Source organism: Neopelma chrysocephalum, unplaced genomic scaffold (genome assembly GCF_003984885.1).
Source record: "Neopelma chrysocephalum unplaced genomic scaffold, ASM398488v2 Primary Assembly neopelma1_97373, whole genome shotgun sequence".
Taxonomy (NCBI): domain Eukaryota; kingdom Metazoa; phylum Chordata; class Aves; order Passeriformes; family Pipridae; genus Neopelma; species Neopelma chrysocephalum.
In genome coordinates this window covers 1-14,741 of record NW_020926014.1, presented here as the reverse complement: position 1 = coordinate 14,741, position 14,741 = coordinate 1, and the positions used below count along the sequence as shown (strand labels likewise).

The 14,741-nt window shown below is 62.6% G+C and overlaps 1 protein-coding gene across 1 annotated transcript in view; it reads left to right on the top strand.

The window, feature by feature from the left end:
• LOC113961641 (SRC kinase signaling inhibitor 1-like) overlaps positions 1 to 14,735 on the top strand; it is a 20,560-nt gene extending 5,825 nt beyond the window's left edge. Inside the window, 16 exon segments of the mRNA XM_027672064.1 lie at positions 5,922 to 6,114; positions 6,216 to 6,414; positions 6,578 to 6,671; positions 7,075 to 7,889; positions 8,181 to 8,273; positions 8,460 to 8,503; positions 8,794 to 8,969; positions 9,782 to 9,957; positions 10,157 to 10,287; positions 10,681 to 10,828; positions 11,601 to 11,883; positions 12,204 to 12,453; positions 12,607 to 12,761; positions 12,857 to 12,943; positions 12,945 to 13,010; positions 14,032 to 14,735. Of these exon segments, the coding sequence (XP_027527865.1) occupies positions 6,012 to 6,114; positions 6,216 to 6,414; positions 6,578 to 6,671; positions 7,075 to 7,889; positions 8,181 to 8,273; positions 8,460 to 8,503; positions 8,794 to 8,969; positions 9,782 to 9,957; positions 10,157 to 10,287; positions 10,681 to 10,828; positions 11,601 to 11,883; positions 12,204 to 12,453; positions 12,607 to 12,761; positions 12,857 to 12,943; positions 12,945 to 13,010; positions 14,032 to 14,253 (3,042 nt within the window). The 5' untranslated portion in view covers positions 5,922 to 6,011 and the 3' untranslated portion in view covers positions 14,254 to 14,735.
• Positions 14,736 to 14,741: the final 6 nt, after the last annotated feature.

Here is a 14,741-nt window from a genome sequence, read left to right as displayed (position 1 = left end):
GTGGAATTCCCTCCTGCACGAGGGGTTCAGCATTCCTGGCTGGTGGAGCTGGGGGGGAGAACGTTGCACAGGGGCACAGAGGGGTTTGGTTTCACCAGGATCGAGCTGGGATCAAGTGGCTGAGCTGGGATGTGTTGGGAGCAGGGTGGCACCACAGCCACACTGGGATGCCCTGTCTGTGACTGGTTTGAAACTGGAGGGCCCATACCCAGGCTTGGGAGGCTGCTGAGATCATGCCTGGGATGCTGGATTCCAGTTGGGAATGCTGGGTTCTGGTTGGGGATGCTGAGTCCTGCTCAGGGAGGGATTTGCAGCCAGACTGGAGGCAGGGAGGGGTGTGCTGGGGAAGTGTTCTGTTACCTGGGCTCTGCTCCTCTTACAAAACAGCACCAGCTCTTGGCTGAGTCACCTCTGGGAGCATCAATAATTAAGGACGAGCGGAGTTGGTCGGGAATGAATGAATGAAGGGAAGGAATGAATGAAGGCACGGAGCAGTTTGGGCTGTGCTGGCACCAGCTGCTTTGCAGGAAGGTGCAGGGCTCACCCTGGGCTCGCAGCTGGGATTGTCCACGCAGCAAAGATTCCAAAATGCCCTTCCCTCCTCCCAGAGGCTGGTGGGGATTCCTCATTCCCACCGGGATGCTGAGCCCCAGCGCCCATCCCAGGGGTTCAGCACTCCACCAGATGGGACCTGTGGCGGTGGGATGCTGGATTAAGCGATGAGAGGGGGATTATGAGGGATTAATCCAGCTCAGTGTCCAACCAGGGGCCGGAGCAGGGCTTTGTGTACTTGGTAAATAACCGGTTGCGCCGCCGTGCCCACGGCTGGCCCGGCCAGCGCCGTGCCAGCTGTTTTCCCAGGGATTGCAGGGGTCCCTCTCCTTTATCCCCATCATGTGGCACAGCAGAGGAGATGCAAACGGGCAGGAGTGGGGAAGGTGGTGGCTCGGCTGGGCGGTGAAGCTGCCGGGACCTTCCAGGGGCTCCGTCCACCCGCTCCGGGGCGATGCCCGGCCGTGCTCCGGAGCCTCATCCCTGCCCATGGGACAGGATGGAGCATGAGCTGGGGGGGGTCAGGGGGCTGCTGCTGGATCCAGCCCCCCCTGGAGCCGCCCACCACAGCCCAGGAGGCTTCTCCTGGTGACGGCGGGGTCCTGGGGAGAGGCTGAGCTCGGGGACAGACACTGCCGGTGGCATTAGGACAGCGAGGGTTTATCCACCCTGGTGGTGAGTACAGCTCTGGGGGTCCTGGGGGATTTTTTGGGGGGGAGAGAGGCTGCAGAGCTCGGGCTGAGCTGGGCTGGGGAGCTGTGTGCCCTGTGTGTGTCTCAGTGGGGTGTTCAGGGACCCCCCTCTCCCCTTTGCTCCCTCTCTCCTTGTTGCAAATGATGTTTTCCCACAGCTGGAAGCCCCCCAAACCCCCGCCGTGCTGGGGAGGGTGGGATGTCCAAGGGTCAGGCAGGAACAGCCCTTCAGGGGCTCAGTTGTCTCCTCAGGTTGAGCTCAATGTGCCCCTCGGAGAGGGAGCAGGAGCTGGTGGAGGATCCACTGGGAAAGACCCCGTGCCCCCTCCCCGAGGGTCCCTGGGCAGGGTCACCCTTCCTGCCTGGCTGAGGAACTGAGTGCAAATATTAACGAGCTCCCGTGGCTCAGAGTGTTGTGTGGGAACAGCTGCTCCATCCCTGGGCAGGGTCCTTTCCCCACGCATTTTTTCCATGTTTTTTTTCGCTCCCGTCTTCTTTGAAGTGGCCTGTGGGAGGTCCAGAGCTGCCCCTGTGCCCTTCCACCCTCTTTCTGCCAGTCTCCTCTGTGCCCCTGGTCCCTCTGCTCCTCTCCTGACCTCTCTCCCTCTCCCCCTCTCCATCCAGATCCAGCAGCTCCGCTCTTTGTCCGATCACTGCTGGATCCAGAGGGGTGACCCCAATCCTCGCCCAGATTCCTCAAAATCTGCTGGCACCTTGGTTCCCTCCAGCTCGGAGAATTCAGCCCTGGAAGCTGGGGAGGGAAATGTTGGAGAGGGGTGTGGAGGAAGGGAGGGAGGATGAGGACAGGGAGAGGGGGTTTGAGGAGAGGAGCATCCTTCTCCAGCCAGGCAGATATAATGAAGCTGCTTCTGCACTGACAGTAAAAGGGATTGTTGGGGGTTTTAGGAGCTAAAAGAATCACTTAATTGTGGCTTTTTTTAGCTCTGGGGAGATAAAAGACAAAAAAAACACCCTCGAGTCTCCCTCCATTCCCCATCCCACCTCTTTTATGTAAGGCTCCCACAGTGGGGGGGTCTTCCCACTGCATCTCCTCTGCCTTCTCCAGGGGGGCTGGGGGGAGATGGGAGCTCTGGGAGAGGGTTTTCACTGGGACAATCACCACGACAGGACCCGTGGGCACTCCCAGGGTGTAAAACGTGATTCCCTCCGCTCTGGAATGCTGGAATCTCCCGTGGGGGTTCAGTCCCTGGCAGGCAACCAGCAGGTTTGCCCCCTGACCTTGGTGCCCATCGCCCACCCACCCACTCTACCCAGGGAGGGGACCTCCTGCACCCTTGTCCCATGGCCTTGGGTGGCTTTTGTTTGGCTTTGGGTGGCTGCACTCCTTCCCTTCCCCATCCCTGCTTCCCACACTGGTGGGGGCAGCTCCAGGATCCTGGGTTTGGGGGTTTGGGGGGGATGATGATGATGCTTCCTGGGATCCTGTTAACCCTCTGTAAGTGCTGGTTCAGCAGGAAATGGGTCATTTGGGATCCCGTTAACCCCCTGTAAGTGCTGGTTCAGCAGGAAATGGGTCATTTCCCAGCGTGGGGTCTCTGCAGCACAGGGACAACAAGCAGAGGGGGCTGTGTCCCCTCCCCTCCACCCCCTCCCTGCCACCACGGGGGGGGGTTTCAGATCCCACAGGGGGGGTTTTAGATCCCACAGGGAGCATTTGGGCTCTTCTGAAGCTGCAGGAGCCCCTTGTTGAAGGGGGAGAGGGTCTGGGATTGGGTAAAACTGTCCCTGCAGAGACAAAACTGAGGAATGGGGGGGACAAGGCTTTTGTGCCCTGGCTGGGGGTCCAGGGTGGGGTTTGGGATTTATCCTGCACCCACAGAGCCTTCCCCAGCTGGGAGGGGCGTGGAGTGGGACCCTGCATGCCCCTGGGTGGGTGCATCTCCCCCTCCTCTGGGTGGCCCTCGGTGGGGTGACAGCAGGGAACATCCATCCCTGGCACTGCCCATCCCAGGGTGGCACCCCCCAGGCAGGATCAGGAACCCCCCAAAAACACCTCCAGCAAAGCAGGAACCTGGGTGTGGAGTGATTTTAGACTCCACAGGGACGGATGGAGCCTCCTGAAGGTGCCCTGTGCTGGCACATTTGGGATGAGCCTCAGTGGCTGTGAGCGGGTCCCACCTGCTCAGGGGGAGCTGTGGGTGCTGTGGGAGGGGCTGGGGGGCAGCAGAGCTGGTGGCAGGGGCGGGAGGCAGGATTTGAGGGGGCTGAGCTGTCGGTTTAATGCATTATCCCAGAGCAGGAGGAATCATTAGCGAGGCAGAGCAATAAAACCTCCGAGGTGGCTCATTAATGGGCTGCTGGAGGCCAAGGTCGGAGCAGCCACTGCTGTCCCTTCCCTGGGCTCTGGGGGTGCCTGGGTCCTGCTCCCCCAGGCAAAAAATGGCAGAGATTCCCCCCTGGAGCACTTGGAATTGTGTCCCCCCACTGCAGGACCTGCCCTTTCCAGCTTACCCTGGGGTTCATGAGGGTCCTGTGCCTAGAGGGGTGCCCTGAGTGAGGGGGACTGGGGAGAGGGTTTGTGGCTCTACCCTGGTGCCAGCAACAGTTTTGGGGGGCTGCAGCTCCCTGCTCGGGCTGGGGGAGCACATGGTGTGAGCACCAGGCCAGAACGGTCCCTTCCGGGCTAAAAATCCATTAACTTCCAGCCTGCCTGGTTTCTCCTTTTTTTATTGTTGTTGTTGTTGTTGTTGTTTGACTGATGCCATAATTATCTCCAGCAGATGAGCCTAATTACCTGAGGTCAGCGGTGCCTGCAGGGCAGGGCTCACCTGGAACGGGGAAGTTCTCCCTGTCACCTGCTCCTGCAGGTGTCCCACGGGCTGTAGGGACCCCAGGAGTGTGGTGTTATAGGGGCTGTAGGGACACCAAGGCATGGGGGTGTGGTGTTATAGGGGCTGTAGGGATTCCAAGGCATCGGGGTGTGGTGTTATAGGGGCTATAGGGACCCCCAAGGCATTAGGATGTGGTGTTATAGGGGCTGTAGGGACTCCAAGGCATTAGGGTGTGGTGTTATAGGGGCTGTAGGGACCCCAGGGCATTGGGACTGGGGGGTATTTAGGGGTGGGGAGTGGAAGGAAGGGATGGATGGATGGATGGATGGATGGGTGGATGGGTGGATGGGTGGATGGGTGGGTGGATGGATGGATACAGGGCAGGGTGAGACCCCTCTGGCCCAGAGCACAGGAAGGAGCCAGGAGGGCAAAACCAGCTGAGGTTCAGCCCTGGCAGCGTTGGTCACATCCCAACCACATCCCTGCTCTTCCCTGTTCGGATCCATCCTGGGAGCTGGGTGACAGCACCCCAAACCCAGAGCAAACCCCTGGAGACAGGCACCCACCAGCCCTAAAGGGTCTGCAAGGGTGGGGAGCCCAAAAACCAGCTGCTGCACCCCAAAGACCTGCATGCCACGAGCATGAGGTGTGTCCATCCATCACCTCCTGCTCCCTGCAGCTCCCTCACCTGCTGGGCACCCTCGGGGTGCTGGTCCCGGCCGGGTCCATCCCCTCATCCTTTCCTTGGTGTCAGACTTGAGCATCTGCGCTGCCAGAGCTCTTTGTGCTGAAACAACAACAGCCAAACCAAGCAGTCAATTTTCCAGCAATTACCTCCAGCGAGAACATTTCAAGTCCCTCCAAAACCCCGCCTCGCAGGATTAATTAAATCTTCCAATTAATGTCTAATTTAAATGATGATGATGGCTGTTATCATTTCATATTGATTTTTTTGTGGGTTTTTTTTTTTCTTTCTGGTCTTAAAATAGAGCTGTTGTCCCTTCCAGGGCCGCCTTTTCCACACCCCGGGAGCTGTTTGTTCCCTCTGTTTGATTTGCCAACGTTAAACATGTGTCTGGAAAATCAAAAGCCTGGGATTTTCGGGGGGTATCGACGGGCACCTGTGCCAAGGGGGGGCCCAGCCACGTATTTGGGGATGTTTGTGCCGAAAAATCCGTGTCTGGAGCGTGAACTTCCCCTGCGGAATCGGGCTCCTGGCATTATTAAATTTTTCCTGCTGCAAGCCCCAATCCATTACTTTCTCCAGGCTCACACGGCCATAAAACCTCGCTGCTGCTCTGCTCCCAGAATAAACCAGGCATTTATGTTCCCCAGGAGCTGGTTCATTGGTGTAATGGATGTGTAACCTCCTGTAATTGCGAAGGTTATTCCGGAGCTCGCACGCGAGTCCCGGCTCCGGCTCCGGCGGCTCCAGCCGGGTTTGTTCCAGTGGTTGCTGGTGCGGGAGCTCCACAGCACTGGGGTGGCACTGGGAGGTGGGAAACTGGAGTGAGGGATGGCAGGAGTGAGGGGACTGGGAATGGGAGCAGGAGGTGGAGGAGGCTTCGAGCTGACCCCGTGTCTGGATCATATCAAGGCTTGAACTCAGTGGGAATCCGGGATGGAGCATCCCTGGATGCGGCTCAGCCTCATCCTCAGGCACACGGTGGGATTTTTGGGGGTGTTCTGTGCAGGGCCGGGAGTTGGAGCTGATGATCTTCGGCGGCCCCTTCCAACTTGGGATATTCCATGATCCCATGATTCCCACAAACCTCTCCATCCCAGCGCCGCGTTCCGTAGAAAGGTGGGAGCAGCACCCGCCGCATCCAGGGCTGGGACACCCATCACCGTCCTCCTCTGAGCTCTCTCCCCTCTCCCTTTCCAGACAAGGAGCTCCCGGCACTCCCAGGGCTCCCAGCCTGGCTTGGCCGACCAAGCCAAACTCTCCTTCGCCTCGGCCGAATCCCTGGAAACGATGTCGGAAGCGGAGCTGCCCCTGGGGTTCAACAGGATGAACCGGTTCCGGCAGAGCCTGCCCCTGTCCCGGTCCACCAGCCAGACCAAGCTGCGATCTCCAGGTACCCCCAGGCTCTGCCTGGCACCAAACACCCCTCTGTGTGTGCCGGGACAGCGCCCGGTTCCCTCTCCTCACCGCCCTCTGCTCTCCCTCCGCTTCCAGGGGTCCTCTTCCTGCAGTTCGGGGACGAGACGAGGCGCGTGCACATCACCCACGAGATCAGCAGCATGGACACCCTGCACGCCCTCATCGTGCACATGTTCCCCCAGAAGCTCACCATGGGCATGCTGAAATCCCCCAACACCGCCATCCTCATCAAGGACGAGTCCCGGAACGTCTTCTACGAGCTGGAGGATGTCCGGTGAGGAGGAAAGAGGGAGGGAGGGCTCAGGAATCCACCATGGCGTCGATTTTCCTTTCTTTGAGGAAATCAGTGGGATGAGGCGGGAAATGGGGGTGTGGGTGCAGCGCTGGGACTTTTGTGGTGCCTGTCAGGGATGCTCAGGCTCTGCTTCTCCCTCCAGCGACATCCAGGACAGAAGCATCATTAAAATCTACCGGAAAGAGCCGCTCTACGCCTCGTTCCCAGCCTCCCACATCACCAACGGTGACCTGAGGGTAAGGGGGGGACACAGGGTGTCACAGGGAGAGCCTGGGAAGGGGGGTGCACCCAGTGCAGTGGGGCCAGGAAAGAGAGAAAGCAACAGAGGCTGGTAATTCCATGTGTTTGTGGCAGGAGGGATGACTGGGATTCATCTTGCCTGGGTCCAGAGTTAAATTTTAAGTGTTGCTTTAAGAGAGTGGATGTTTGGGGTAATAAACACGGTATTCAGGGGATTCATCAGGGTAAATCATCCTGCAGCCTTATTTAGGGAATTCATCAGGATAGATCATCCTGCGGCCGGGTGGGAAGGAGGGAGCTGTGGGTGCTTGGAGGGGTGGAGGGTCCCAGAGGGGCGGAGCAGGGGAGGGGGTGAACCCACAGCAGGACAGGGCGCTGACCCCCCTCCCCTCCCCGCAGAGGGAGATGGTGTACACCTCCAGGGAATCCTCTCCCACCCGCCGGCTCAACAACATGTCCCCGGCCTCCCACCTGGCCTCGGGGTCTCCCCCGCCCGTGCTGCAGTCCTCGTCCCCGTCCCGCTCCCGCATGTCCTACAGCGGGGGCCGCCCGCCCTCCTACGCCGGCAGCCCCGTGCACCACGGCGAGCGCCTGGCCAGCCTCCCGCCCGCCCCCGGCGTGTCCCCCAGCCCCAGCGCCATCCTGGAGCGCCGCGACGTCAAACCCGACGAGGACCTGGCCGGGAAGAACGTGGTGCTGGTGAAGAACGAGGGGCTCTACGCCGACCCCTACGGGATGGTGCACGAGGGCCGGCTCAGCATCACCTCCACGCAGTCGCTGGCGGGCATGGGGGACCCTTTTGGCTACCCGGGGGGGCTGTACAAGCGGGGCTCCGTGCGCTCCCTCAGCACCTACTCGGCGGCGGCGCTGCAGTCGGAGCTGGAGGACGGGCTCTACAAGCCCAACGCGCCCATCTACGGCGACACGTACGGCCCCGGGCTGGGCTTCCGCGTGCCCCCCTCGTCCCCGCAGAAGATGGTGGACGTGCAGCCCGGGCAGAGCCCCCACAGCCCCTACTCGGGGCCCCCCAGCCGCTCCTCGCCCGTCCGCCAGTCCTTCCGCAAGGACTCCTGCTCCTCGGTGTTCATGGACAGCCCCGTGGGCAAGGCGCGCAACCCCAGCTCCTCCGGCCCCCCCGAGCTCTTCCCTGGCCCCGGCGAGCGCCCGCTCTCGGGGTTTGGCTCCCCAGGACCCGCCAAGGACACGGAGACGAGGTGAGATGGGGCGTGGGAGGAGCCCCCCGGGGATGTGAGCTTTGCTGCTCTGGGGCGGCTGGGGAGGGAGAGGAGGAGTCGAGGGAAGCTTTGGATCATCCCCGCTGTGGTGCCAGGATGGGGAATGAGGCACTGAGTGAGGTGCTGGAGAGAGAGGGAATGGAGGGGGTGGATGTCCCTCCTGGGGGCTGCAAGGAACAACTGGATGTGAGTGAGGCCGGGACGAACCTCGGGGTGCCCTCGGCTCCGGATCCAGCTCCTCACCCGTCCCCTCTCCCTTTCCCGGCGCAGGGAGCGGATGGAGGCCATGGAGAAGCAGATTGCCAGCCTGACAGGGCTGGTGCAGAGCGCTCTGCTCCGCGGCTCCGAGGCTGAGACCCCCAGGTGAGGAGCGGGAGGGCACCCGTGGGTCCCCCGGGGCGGGGAGAGACCTCCAGCTGAGCTGTTTGCTGCCAACACCGGGGGTCCCGTCCCCCTCTCAGGGGACACCAACCCCTGCTGTGCCCCTGCCTCCATCCAGGGAGGATGGAGGTGCCTCCACACTCACTCCCCTTCTCTCTCTTGGTGCAGCGAGAAGACAGAAGCCACCAACGGTGGGACCCCCCCGTCAGCGTGTAAGTGGCTGGAGATGAGCCCCTCGCCCTGCAACACCCCCTCCTCTGCCCAGGGGTGCTGGGTGTCCCTGGGAGGGAGCAGGAGCGGGGGTCTGCACCCCCCCCATGTCCTGGCAACCAGCAGGACCCCCCCATCCCACTCTTAGGGCAAGCAAGGGGGGGTAGTTTTGGAGACCACCAGCACTGAAGGACTGGGTGGGGAAATAAGAGAAACGGGGGCTGAAACCTGTCCTGGGGTGGGACATCACCCTTCAACTGCCTCTGCTTGTCCCCCCCCTGTCCCCCCACAGCCACCAGCCGCAGCGGGGGCACCCCGGTGCCCGCGCCTCCGCCGCCCTCGGCCAGCAGCACCCCGGCGGGGCAGCCCACGGCCATCACCCGCCTGCACATGCAGCTGCACCTCCACGACCTGCAGCAGAACGCCAGCGACCTGCGCAACCAGCTGCAGCAGCTCAGGAAGCTGCAGGTGGGTGCCCTGAGGGGGTCGGTTCCCAGCCTGGCCCGGCTCGTCCTGGGGTGAGACAGGAAGATCCCTCTTTTCCCCCTTCCTGCTGCATGGGGAGCTGCCCCCCCTGGGGTTCTCTGGTGTCATGGCACAGAGGTGACACCCCTGTGCCCTCCTCCCATGCTCACGGCGACCTGGGGAAGGTGGCTTAAGGGAGACTTCATCATTCTCTACAACTCCCTGACAGGAGGGGGGAGCCAGGTGGGGGTTGGTCTCTTTTCCCAGGCAACTCTCAGCAAGACAAGAGGGCTCAGGGTCTTCAGCTGTGCCAGGGGAGGTTTAGGTTGGATATTAGAAAGAATTTCTTTCCAGAGAGGGTGATCAGCCATTGGAATGGGCTGCCCAGGGAGGTGGTGGATTTTCCATCCCTGGAGGTTTTTAAGAAGAGACTGGATGTGGCATCAGTGCCATGGGCTGGGAACCACGGCGGGGTTGGATCAAGGGTTGGACTTGATGATCTCGGAGGTCCCTTCTAACCCAGCTGATTCTATGATTCTATGATTCTAAGGTGGCTTTTGGGGAAGGTGGCTTTGCGTGGGGCCGGGGTGAGGTTGGCACAGTTGGGGCACGGTGCTGATGCCTCCAGGGTTGCTGGTTTGCTCCCCGCATGGGCCCTGAACCAGACTCGATCCTCACGGGTCCCTTCCCACTCGGAACATCCCGCAGCATGGGAGATGAGGGGGTCCCTCCCACGCCCATCTGGCCACTTGTGGGGGCCCATCACCCACCAGGGAGGGTCTTGCCCGCCCTGAATCCACTTTGTGCCCCCGCAGCTGCAGAACCAGGAGACGGTGAAGACGCTGCTGCGGCGGACGGAGACGGAGATCAGCGTGCGGGTGACGGACACCATGCGCAAGCACGAGGACCCTCTGCAGCGCCAGCGCAGCCTCGTGGAGGAGGAGCGGCTCCGCTACCTCAACGAGGAGGAGCTCATCACCCAGCAGCTCAAGTGAGCCCGGGCAGGGGGTCCTTGCACCCCCCTCGAGGGGCTGGATCCTCCCTGGCTGGCTCTGCCCGCTGCCAGGGCGTGTCCCTGCCCGAGGAGAGGTCCCCAACCCCGTGGTCCCCTCCCTTCTGCCACCCCCCGGGGTTCTCCGGCGTCGTGGCACAACGGTGACAGCCCCCCTGCCCTCCTTCTGTGCTCGCAGTGACCTGGAGAAGTCTGTGGAGAAGATCCAGAAGGATCTGGCCCACAATCACCGGCTGATCCCTGTGCAGGAGCTGGAGGAGAAGGCGGTGGTGCTCAAGCAGCTGGGGGAGACACTCACAGACCTGAAGGGTGAGGATGGGCTGGGGGCAAGCGGAGCCTTCCCGTGTTTCCCTGCTCCATCCCCACGTGGGGGATGCTCTGGGATGTCCGGTGCCTCTGGGTTTGAGTGTTTGCTCCTGCATTCCTGGAGCGGGTATCCCGGTGCCCGTCAGCACCGGGTGTGCCCTGCTGCCCGTGGATGTGGAGGGACCCTCATGGGCTAAAATTGGTGCCTGTGGGTGGATGGAGCAGGGATGAGGGACCTGGGGAGAGCCCAGGATTCCCAGGATCCACCCCTCCTGCTCCAATCTGGCAGGGTGCCCTTGCCCTTGGTGTGATGGACATGGTGGGTGTGGGGTGGGCACTGGGAGGGTCTCCCTGGCACAAAGGGGCCGTGGCGACCCCCGATGTGTCCCCCCCCAGCCCAGTTCCCCAGCCTGCAGAGCAAGATGCGGGTGGTGCTGCGGGTGGAGGTGGAAGCTGTGAAGTTCCTCAAGGAGGAGCCGAACCGGCTCGATGGGCTCCTCAAACGCTGCAAGACAGTGACAGACACCCTCGCCCAGATCCGCAGGTGAGCCCCGAACCCCAACCCCTTGGACACCTCGGCTGCCCCTGTGTCCCCACGTGTGTCGGTGTCCTCTGCGTTAATCCCAAATCCCAAAGTCAGGGCAGGAGGGGCATCCAAGGGATGTTGGTAAATGGCTCATTTTTCTGCTGAGGAACTCAAAACCGCCCTCAGCCCTCTCCAGGTCTGTGTGGGAACCCCTCTTTTCCTTATCTCTTTGAAAAAAGGAGGGATCATATCTCAGGAAAGAAAGGCAACCCTTGGTGTGATCAGGGTTCACAGGAGCAATTCCCTGAGGAATTGCTGGAGAAAAAAAATATCATCTCCCAGATCTAATGCTCGTGGCAGGCTGGGCCGTGGAGCCCACCTGCCTCTTCCCATTAGGAGACCTTTGGGGATGGCTCAGGGCTCGGCCTCGCGCCGGCGCCGGGATCGCCTCGGGCTCATCACTAGCCTGGTTTTCCGTGGAAATTAGCCCGTGGGATCATGCAGTGTCTGAACTGCCTGGCTGTCATCCTCATCCCTGATAACTCCTGGATCCAAAGGGCAGTTTCAGCCAGATCTGATGGAGAGGAAGGGTTTGGAGAGATCCGGTTTCCTCCCAGGGCAGCCAGGCAGAGGGGCTCATTCTGTGCTCCCCCGAAAGGGGCTGCAGCATCAGCCCCAACCCCTTCCCGACCATCAGAGCAGCAGAGCAGGTTTTTTGTGGCATGGGGAGGGTGCAGTGGCCTCCCAGTGCCGTGCAGCCCCCCCAACACCATCACTCTGCCCCTGGCAGGCAAGTGGACGAGGGCGTGTGGACCTCCCCCAGCAACCTCAGCCAGTCCCCCAAGAAGGTGGCCCCCGAGACAGACTTCAGCAAAGGGCTGGATTTGGAGATGCCCACCAGCCCCCCCGTGAGCCTGGGCATGCCCAGCTTCGGGCACAGCCCCCCCCAGACCCAGAGCCACCCCTCCAAGAGCAATAACCCTGCCCGAGCCCCCGAGATGGTGCCCGCCAAGACACAGACGGGGCCGGAGACCCCCAGCAAGAAGAGCGCGGACAAAGCTGTGTCTGTGGAGGTGAGAGCCTGGGGGAAGGGGGGTTCCTCAGCTCAGGGGGGCTCTTCTAGAGGGTCTGTGTGTGTCTCCCAGCTGAAACTGGGAACAGGAGCTCACTGGGGTGGCCGCTGGGTGGGGGAGCCCTGGGTGATGCGGCGCTGGGAGCAGCCCCGTTGTGCAGCTCAGGATGGGGGGGCAACACTGGCACCCCAGCTCCTCCTGGGCTCGGCAGCGGGTTGGGGGGGTGACAGGAGGGCTTGGGGGGGTCACATCCTGCCTGCGAGGGCAGGAGGAGCCGTGGTGTGGCCGGGACTGGAGCGGGCTCTGCCTGCCCTCCTCAGGCGGCCGAGCGGGACTGGGAGGAGAAACGGGCAGCGCTGACCCAGTACAGTGCCAAGGACATCAACCGCCTCCTGGAGGAGACGCAGGCCGAGCTCATGAAGGCCATCCCCGACCTGGAATTCGCTGCCAAGCACAAACAAGCCCCGGGCAGCGGCAGCGCCGCCTCCACCCCCGAGCACAAACCCTCCAAGCCGCAACACGCCCCCAAATCGGGGGGCAAAGGGGACCCCAACGGCCGCCGGGGCTCAGGTACGGCCTGGGGTCACCTCTGCGCGTGGGGCCGGGCGGGTGTGGTGCCCCAGGGGCCCTGGGCTGCCCCGAGGGGAGGTTTGTGCCCCCAGGGGTGTTGTATGAGAGGGGCAGGGAAAGGTCTCGTGCCCTCACAGCACCGTTTGTGCCCAGACGAGCTGACGGTGCCGCGGTACCGGACCGAGAAACCCTCCAAATCCCCCCCACCTCCCCCTCCACGCCGGAGCTTCCCCTCGTCCCACGGGCTGACCACCACCCGCAGTGGAGAGGTCATTGTCACCAGCAAGAAGGAGCCTGGGTTTATGAAGGTAAGGGACTGTGGGGCGTGGGGTGGCTGCTGGGCAGGACCAACCCCGGCTCCCGGTGCCCCTTCACCCCTCACCACCCCTCTCCCCGCTGGCAGAAGGCCGAGTCGGAGGAGCTGGAGACGCAGAAGCCGCAGGTGAAGCTGAGGAGGACGGTGTCCGAGGTGGTCAGGCCGGCCTCCACCCCCCCCCATCATCGCCTCGGCCATCAAGGACGACGACGACGAGGATCGGATCATCGCCGAGCTGGAGGTGGGACCCCCGGCTCGCCCGCCCTGCCCTGTCTGCTCACACGGGGTGGGGGGGCTGTGCCCAGCTCAGGGGGCACCTCGGGGTGGGCTGTGGGGTGTGACATCCCTCACGTGGGCGCCGCAGCGGGATTCCCGCTCCTCGCCCGTCTCCCACCGGGATTCCCGCTCCTCGCCCGTCTCCCGCCGGGAACACGGTGCCACAGGGACGGACCCCTCGCTGGGTCCGGGTGCTGCCCGCCGGGGTCACCCTCTCCCTTCAGCACTTCCACCCCAGCTCGGGCTTTAAGCAGAGCTCGTTTGGTTTTTAACTCTCCGTGGTTGCAGCTGGAAGTTCGTGGGGTTTTGTGCCTGGGGCGCTGCAGAGGAACCCCCTGAGATACCACCCCGGGCTCTGCACCCCCCGGCTGGCTGTGCCCCACATCCTGCCCGTTTGCTGCCATGGAGGTGCCCGAGAGGGCCATGGATGGCTTTTCCTTGGCGAGTTTTCCCCCAGGAGGCAGGAGAAGTGGTGATGGTGCAGGCAGGGGATGGGTGATGATGCAGGTGGGACGGGTGATGGTGCAGGCAGGGGACAGGTGATGATGCAGGCAGGAGAACTGGTGATGGTGCAGGCAGGGGGACTGTGGTGGTGCAGGCAGGGGATGGATGATGGTGCAGGTGGGACTGGTGATGGTACAGGGGACAGGTATGGTACAGGCAGGGGGATTAATGATCCTGCAGGCAGAGGGACTGGACCAGTGATGCTGCAGGCAGGGGGATGCTGATGCTGCAGGCAGGGGGATGGTGATGCTGCAGGCAGGGGGATGCTGGTGCTGCAGGCAGGATGGGTGATCCTGCAGGCCTGGGGAGCAGTGACCCTGCCAGCAGCAGAGGGGACGAGGCTGCCTCTGCATCTGATAACAGCCAAAGCTTCTTTCGCTCGCTGCCAAGCCCCAGTCGTGGTGTGACTGTCCCTGCAGGCACGGGCTGCGCCCTCCTCACCCCAAGCCTCCCTCCTCCAACCCCCGTGTTTGACTCCCCAGGTGTTTCAGAGAAGCTCTGCCTCCCCTTTCCTCCCCAAGCTCCACCACGAGCCGCTCGTGGCCGTCTGCCCCGGGCTGGCAGAGCTGTGGCCCAACGGAGCCTCCGTTGCAGCCCAAGGATGGAAGGTAACGGCTCCCTGCGAGCGACCACGGGGCTGCACCTTCACCACCTGCTCTCCTGCCTCTCTTTTTAACTCACTTCTGCTTCTTCCTCTGGTTTAACAAACTAATGGCTTCTCTCCACCCCCTGCGTGGCCGGCACTGACACGGCTCAGGACCCAGCACTGACCCACCCGACGGCCTCGTGGCTCCTGTGAGGGCCAGGTCGGGGTTGGGAGGAAGGAAGGGGCCACCCCAGCACCACCCCGGGCATGGCACAGGGAGGGCTGGCTGCTCTCACCCTGCACTGGGTGCCCAGGGGGTGTCACTGGTGGGCGATGCATGGGACAGACCCCCCCGGCTGTGCATGATGAGGGCGGAAGGTGAAGGGCTGGGCTCTGCCTGGGCCTGGCCATGCCTCCCTCCCAACCTTCCTGCCCTCTGTCCTGGGCTCCAGGGTGGGGAAAGCAGGAGGAAAGTGCCTGGAGGGTGGATGGGGTGGAGTAGGGGGTGCCCAGAGCGGGGGAACAAGGGGGCAAAGGGCAGGACAGAGGGTCCTGCTGATGCCAGAAGGCACCGAGCGAGGGGAGCTCTGCCTCACCTGCTGCTGG